Genomic DNA, 8065 nt, shown 5'->3' on the forward strand with positions numbered 1-8065 from the left:
CCCCACTTCAACACATAGACCCCCCCTTCAATACAAATACCCAACCCTCCCCCTTTACTCATCTCTTCCTCAGCACACCCACCCACCCCACTCCCCACCCCCCATGCCGGTTCGACCATTTTATTTTATTTAATTGTTTAAAACCACCCCATACCTTCCCCTACCATCTTACTTTCTAAAAGGGGACCACTGCCGTTGAAACCCCCCCTCACTTGATTTACGGCTATTACCCCTACCCCCTCCACCTACCTTTAAATACACTGTTCTCCACCCCAACCCCAGCTCCTCAACTTATACCCCATTTAAATTCGTTTGTTTCCCGCTCCCTCCCCCCTCAAACCCAAAATCTACACACCCATACCTCCCCACCCCCCTTCAGTAACAACCCCCCTGCAAACCCTTACCTCATACCAAACCAAAAACCACCAACACAATATATTATCATTACGATTACTCTACCTCCTTCCTCTCTCCCCCCCTCCTTCCTCCTTTTCATTCCCCCTTTCTCTTCCCTCCCTCCTCACCCCTTATCCCCCTCCCCTCCACCTCCTAGCTACTCTCCAATCTCCCCATCTCCCCCCTCTTCTTCCCCCCGCTCCTAACCCCCCTCCTCCCTCACCCCCCCACCCCTGACCGCTATACTACTCCGCCTGACTTTGCCCTAAAACATTACCCTGCCAGCCTTAAATCTTTTAAACACAACACAGACAAGTCACAAATGACCGCCTAATCCAGACGCTCTGACCAGCCACCCACCAATAACGCCTGACCAAACCAGCAACCCAACAACAACCAGGAACCACCAACACCACAACCTCTAACCACAACACACCATACCTCAAAACAGAGCTCGAATCAAACAGACCTCGAATCAAAACCACCAGAGAGAACGAGATGACACCAGCCAGGGAAATGGCAAACAGCATTGAGAACATAACACCCCCTCAAGGAGACGACCACCCACCAACAAATCAAGAGCTGAGGGAAATGGAAGCAAAACTAACAGAGAGTATAACAAAAAAACTAACAAAACAATTAGCAAAACAACTGGAGGAAACAGTAGCCCCCCTACGGGCACTTATCGACGAACTAACCTCAAAAATGGTAGCCCTAGAGAACAAAAACCAAATACAGGAAAAAATAATTGAGCAACACCAGGAGGAAAACACACACTTGAAAAAGAAATTGGTTGAATTGGAGACAGAAAATGAAGAAATGAGAATCAAACAAGCGGACCTTGAAGACCGTAGTAGACGCTGCAATATCCGCTTCCGCAACTTCCCCGAGAGAGCAGAGGAAAGAGGTCCAACAGACCTAATCGTTAACTGGTTGAAGGACACTATCCCAAATTTACAACTCGAGGCAAACGACCTGGAGAGGGCCCACAGAGCCCTAAAACCCATGCCGCAACCTGACGCCCCCCCAAGGGACATCATTGTGCGCTTCGCACGTTACAAAAAGAAGGAGGAGATATGGAATTACCTCAAAACCTCAACTAACCTCCAATACAAAAACAACCACATATTGGCCTTACAAGACCTGTCCCAGGACACCCTGAATCGGAGAAAAATGCTACGCCCATGCACCCGAAGTCTCCAAGAAGCAGAGATCAGATACCGTTGGGGCTTCCCCTTCCGCCTCATTGTAACAAACAAGACAACACAGTACACAGCTACTAACAAAACTGAAGCCCAACAACTACTGAAGAACCTCGGACTCAACACCCCACCGGAATGGCTACAAGATGACCCACCAAGCGACAGACAAGACCAAGACAACGAAACAACAGCAAATGACTGGACGAAAGTACAGAACAACAGGAAGAAAAAGAAGATGCAAAGGCAACACAACGCACGCCAACACAACGCACGCCAGCACAACCAAACACCGTCACGCACAGAACCATCCGGACGAGCATACGACACAAGAAGCAAGGTAAATGAAACCAACACAACACAGAGGAACGACCATACTACAACAACAACAACCACAACTAAGTGAAGCAACTGGAAAACATCCCAAACTGAAGGACTGGTGATTCCCACCCCCACCCCCCACCCCGCATAAGGCCATAAACATAGCTAACACCAGCCACTCCACCCCCCAGCCCCACACCCTTATGGAAACTGCCACTCCAACACCAGTCCAAACAACCACAACCACAACCCACACCCCTAGCATCCCCCCCCAATCCACACTAAGGAAAAACAACAACTATAACATTCACAACACAACTCACAATCAGGCTAAAAGACGACACATAACCAGCACAACGGTGGCACCAGAGCGTACCAACACCCACACCTACACCCCAACATAATAACGATGTTGCTATTGACATTAGCAACATTGTTCCTAGATCTTACACACGACATGCATGTCACAAGGATGCTTTACACAGTCTCGCTGATCACCCCCCATCGTAAACGACAAGGGGGAAGGCCTGTCTCTGAACATGGCCCTTCACGTCAGCCGAGACCCAGGGCCAACTGGCCGAAGGCCGGATGGCCCAAAATACCCCGAACGAACACCTATAAAACCACACATAGGAAATTCTCCACAACCTACCCCCTAATCTTTAACCCAAATCTAAATCTAACCCCACTAGCCCCCCACCCACCACACCCTAGGTCAGCGCAACCTCAACGGTTCAGCAAACAGCACGAAGTGAGAGACACAGGACAACCCGAATGGGTTGGCAAGGAGTCCCTCTATATAATAGATAAACAGGATGGATAGCTTAAAAGCAATTACATTAAATGTAAGGGGGCTGGGAAACCCCATCAAAAGAAAACGCATCACCTCATACATAAACACTATGAAACCACACATCACCCTCCTACAAGAAATACATAACCCCCCCAAAGGGAACAGACTGCTGAGCGACCCCCGCTTCAGCCAACAGTGGGTGGCACAAGGCTCAGGTAAGGCCCGCGGAGTAGCTGTATTACTTCATAGGGACCTAAACTTCAAAGCCACAACAGTCCTAAAGGACAAAAGAGGCAGATTCATCTTCATCAAAGGAACACTAGATGGCAAAATTAAACTGACAATTGGCTCTATATATGCCCCAAACTCTAAACAACTAGAATTTTTCCAGAAGACACTGAACAAGTTCATCTCCTTCTTGGAAGGGGAAGCTATCCTAGGAGGTGACCTCAACCTAAATATAAAAGGCATATCCCTGAAAAACACTCAACCTACAACCCCATGGGCAACCTTCCTCCGTGGGAAACCCCCAATAATGAGGGACCCTTACAAGTTACTAAAACTATTAAAAAACAGAGGCCTCTACGACATTTGGAGTGAGCTAAACCCGGGAGACACCACCCACACATTCCAATCTGGACGTCACGGCACAATGTCCAGATTGGACAGCATTCTACTCACACAGAGCCTGATCCCCCTGGTGGAATCATCAAACATAGGCAACATTAAAATAACAGACCACGCCCCAGTAGAGGTCACCATTAAAATAGGAGAGAGAACACATAGTACTCCATCATGGTCCTTCAGCCCCATCCTAACCAGAAACAAACAAATCAGAGAAAACCTCACAAAGACCCTCCAAAACTATTTCAAAGAAAATGATGTAGACAACATAACGACCCCCCTCCTATGGGACGCAATGAAAGCGGTCACCAGAGGAGCATGCATAAAAGAGAAAGCATTCCTCAAAAAACAAACCTCCACAAAGATTAGCAAAATGGAACAAGACATTACCACCCTCGCATCACGCTACAAACAAACAGGATCCAAAAAACTCCTTAAACTCATAGAACAAAAAAGAAGAGAAATAGACTCCCTAGAAATTAACAAAACAATGATCAGTATTCTATACTCCAAACAACGCTTCTATGAATACGGAGGGAAAAACTCCAGACTACTAGCAAATAGATGTAAGAAACGAACACTCAAAACAAAAATACACTGCATCACCAAAAAGGACGGCAACACAACATTCTCCCCCAAAGAAATAACTTCAGAATTCGCAGAATTCTACTCCAACCTATACACTTCCCGCAATCCACCTGAGAAGGAAATCCAAAAATTCCTAGCAAGACTGACCATGCCTAACTTAACAGATGAGGAACAGGAATTCATGGACAGCCCTATCACCCCGGAGGAAATAGACACGGTCCTGAAAAACTTGAAACCACATAAAGCCCCGGGCCCAGATGGCTTCACTGCAGAATTCTATAAAAAATTCAAAGAACCCCTGATGCCCTACATGACACGCCTATTTAACGACATCATGAAAGGGGGGCCCATCCCCAAAACATGGAACCACTCCAAAATAGTATCCATCCCAAAACCACTGAAGGACAATCTCAAAGTCGAATCATACCGCCCGATTTCACTAATAAACCAAGACTACAAAATATTCACAACAATCCTGGCCAATCGCCTAAAAACTTTCTTAGGTAAGTTAATAGCCCCAGATCAGACCGGCTTTGTCCCTGGTCGCAATATCACAGACCCCATCAGGAAACTACTGAACCTAATTGAACACAGCAAGGCAACTAAGCTCCCATTGACAATTATGTCCTTAGACATCCTCAAAGCTTTTGATTGCTTAGAGTGGAAATACCTATTAGCAGTACTAACCAACATGAAATTTGGCCCCAACTTCCTACAAACCCTCAAACAAATATACTCCCAAGCCTCGGCAAAATGCAGAATTAATAGTATGGACTCGAATACCATAGCAATCCAAAGAGGCACAAAGCAAGGATGCCCACTATCTCCCTTCCTATTCATTCTGGCTCTAGAGCCCCTAGCAATCCGAATTCGAGCGTCCACAGACATCAAGGGAGTGGAAATAAAAGGCAGAACATACAAACTAGGGCTCTTTGCAGACGACCTAATGGTCACAACATCAGACCCCCTAAACACAGCAATCTCCCTAACCAGAGAACTCAACACGTTTGCAACGGTGTCAGGCCTGCAAGTAAACTTTGCAAAATCAGAAGCCATGTGCTTCAACACTCCCCCTCACACCCAGAAAGAACTCACTAATATCACCAAGATAAAACTCTGTCATACCAAGTTCAGATACCTAGGAGTACAAATAACCAAAAACCTCAACAAATTATACCTACATAACTATAAACCCCTGTGGCAGCAAATAAACAGAGACCTAAAGAGATGGAGCAACTTCACCCTCTCAGATAAAATGGCCATGATCAAAATGATCACTCTCCCAAAATTAACCTACTTATTCCAAACCCTCCCAATCTGGATCCCCCCATCCCAACTTCGCAGATGGCAGAAAAAACTACACTCTTTTATCTTCTCGCATAAAAAACCAAGAATAAGCACCAAATACCTGCACCTTCCCACCTCACAAGGAGGATGGGGAATTCCTAACATAGAAACATATTATAGAGCCAACCAAATACGACATATAATCCCATATATACTGGAAGACGAAACAAAACAATGGATACACTTAGAAAGGGACACGATTGACAGTATCTGCACCACAGCATACCCACTCCTCCCAAACAAACTAAGGAAGATTCCCACAACACTTAATAGGTACACACAAACCATGTTCAAAGCATGGAAAACAGAAACAGACAAACTATCCCCAACCTCATCCCCACTAATCCCCCTGGTTTACCACCCGCTATTCCACCATGCAGCACAAAACCTTCAGACAAAAACCTGGCAGACCAAAGGCTTATATCGCCTAATAGACTTTTATAAAAATAGCCAGCCTATGACAACACAAGAAATACAGGACAAACTAGAAGACATTCAAATATCCTGGTTAGCGCAACACCAACTACACGCCCTCTTAAACAATCCAGCTGTAAAATCAACAGCAACCAGGCCCCTAACAACCTTTGAAAACCTCCTCCTAACGACAAAGGGACACGGCAAAGGGATGGTATCTGCAATATATAAAATATTGCTCCAAAACCCCATAAACCCCCTAGACACAATCAAAAAACAATGGGAAGATGACATAAGCTATGAAATCAACCCCACCCAATGGACCAAAATGTGGTCTAAACCCCCCTTTAAATCCATATCAGCAAAAAGGAAAGAACTCACTCTGAAAATCATCTACAGGTGGTACCTAACACCACGGAAACTAGCGATAATACGCCCAGGAACCTCATCAAAATGCTGGAGAGGATGCACCTCAACAGGCACATATTTCCACATGTGGTGGGAGTGCCCCAAAATCCAACTATTCTGGAAAACAACCGTAAGAGAAATAGGTAAAATAACCCAACAAACATTAGAACTCACCCCAGAATTGGCCTTGCTTAACATCTTCCAGGACAATAACGCGCACCTACACCACAAAGAACTCATAACCCACTTACTCTCAGCAACCAGAAGCACCATAACCAGACACTGGAAAGACCTATCAGGAATAAGCATGGACCATTGGTACCAAACAGTATGGGAAACAGCCCTACTAGAAAAATTAACCAATAAGTTGAAACTGACACAGGGACAAATAGAAGAAGATGGCTTCACCCCAGTATGGTTCCCCTTTATCACATACACAGCCCAACAAGACAACGACAAAAACCCACCAACAGCATACGAATTAATATGGTTAACCTGACCCACAACACTCACCCCCCTGCTTACAAACAAAACAAAGACCACCACAGCTAACCACAAAGGAACAACCATATCCTAGGCCAACCCCAGCATCTCTCACTGAAATATACTCGGAGTCAAGAGTGAATTTCATGCTCTTTATTCAGCTCATAGTCATCAAGGAGGAGAAGAGAAGACGAATGGCTCTTTTCCCAAAACCATCTGCTTATATACATTATTTACACAATGGGCCTTGCGTGATTGGCTACTTCAGGGCTACACCTGTGGGCCAATTATATTGTAGATTGACTTTTGCCTGCAGCCTGATTGGCTGCTCCTACAGGCCAATCAGGTAGCAGATTCACTTCTGCCAGCCGCCTGATTGGCTGCTCCAGCAGGCCAATCAGGTTGCGGATTCACTTCCACCTGGAGTTGGATTGGGTAGCTCCCGCTGATTCTGAATCCTATTGTTCTAGGATTCAGCTCAGTACATAACACCCCTCCCCTCTAAGTTCCAGTCCTGCCCGGGAAGTTGCATTCGTAGTCCCCAAGGTCTGCTGGCCGCCTCCGTGTGCGTTGTGGCCTGGGGTGTTCCTTGGTCAGGGGTTCTGGTTCTGGCTCGTGTTCCGAGGCTGCTGGCTGTGCCGGGGCTGTCTGGTCTGGCGCCACTGAACCACTAGGTTGTAGCTCTGGTTCCGGTGTCCTTCCAGCCTCGGGGCGCCCCTCTGTGCCTACTGCTTCTGCTTCCTCTGCCCACCCCTCTCGCTCTACAGGCCTCACTGCCCTGCTGTCCCCTTGGGACCCCTCTGTCCCGCTCTCCTCCCGGGTTCCTCCTGGGAATCGTCGCCGTATCTGGTCGCAGTGGCGGCGCCAACATTGCCCCCCTTCCGTTAGTACCTCGTACGACACGGGACCGGTCACCTTGGTGACTGTGGCGGGTACCCATGCTGGGCCTGCCCCAAAATTCTTTGCATACACTGGGTCCTGGGCCACAAATGTCCGGGGGTTCCTGCCTTTCCCCACCACTACCTCATCCTGAGCTCTGTCGGGGTGAAGTCGGTCCAGTCTAGTTGCAAGGCGCCGGCCCATTAGTAATTCAGCTGGGCTCCGGCCCGTCGTTGTGCTTGGGGTGCTGTGCTGTGCTAGAAGAAATGCAGCAAGGCGGTATTCCCAGTCCCCTTGTGTCATGCGGCGGAGGCTGTCCTTGGTGGTCCGCACCATGCGCTCCGCTTGGCCATTGGTGGCAGGGTGGAATGGTGCTGAGCGGATGTGGCGGATGGCGTTCTGCGCTGTGAAGGTCTGGAACTCCTCTGACGTGAATGCGGTTCCATTGTCCGAGACGAGGGTGTCAGGGAGCCCGTGGGTCGCAAACAGCTTACGTAGTACCCGGATGGCTGCCGCCGTAGAAGTGGATGGTACCAGTGCGACCTCCAGCCATTTGGTGTAGGAATCCACCACTATGAAGAATGTTTTTCCCTGGAAGGGGCCAGCGAAGTCC

General features: G+C 47.6%; 1 protein-coding gene across 1 annotated transcript; it reads left to right on the plus strand.

Moving 5' to 3' along the window:
- The first annotated feature begins 384 nt into the window (after window positions 1-384).
- On the plus strand, window positions 385-3301 carry LOC148686204 (uncharacterized). Its single transcript, XM_088667440.1, has one exon. The coding sequence runs from the start codon at window positions 895-897 to the stop codon at window positions 1999-2001; it is 1107 nt and encodes a 368-aa protein (XP_088523566.1). The 5' UTR covers window positions 385-894; the 3' UTR covers window positions 2002-3301.
- Window positions 3302-8065: the final 4764 nt, after the last annotated feature.

Source organism: Zootoca vivipara, chromosome 3 (assembly GCF_965207765.1).
Source record: "Zootoca vivipara chromosome 3, rZooViv2.hap1.1, whole genome shotgun sequence".
Classification (NCBI taxonomy): Eukaryota; Metazoa; Chordata; class Lepidosauria; order Squamata; family Lacertidae; genus Zootoca; species Zootoca vivipara.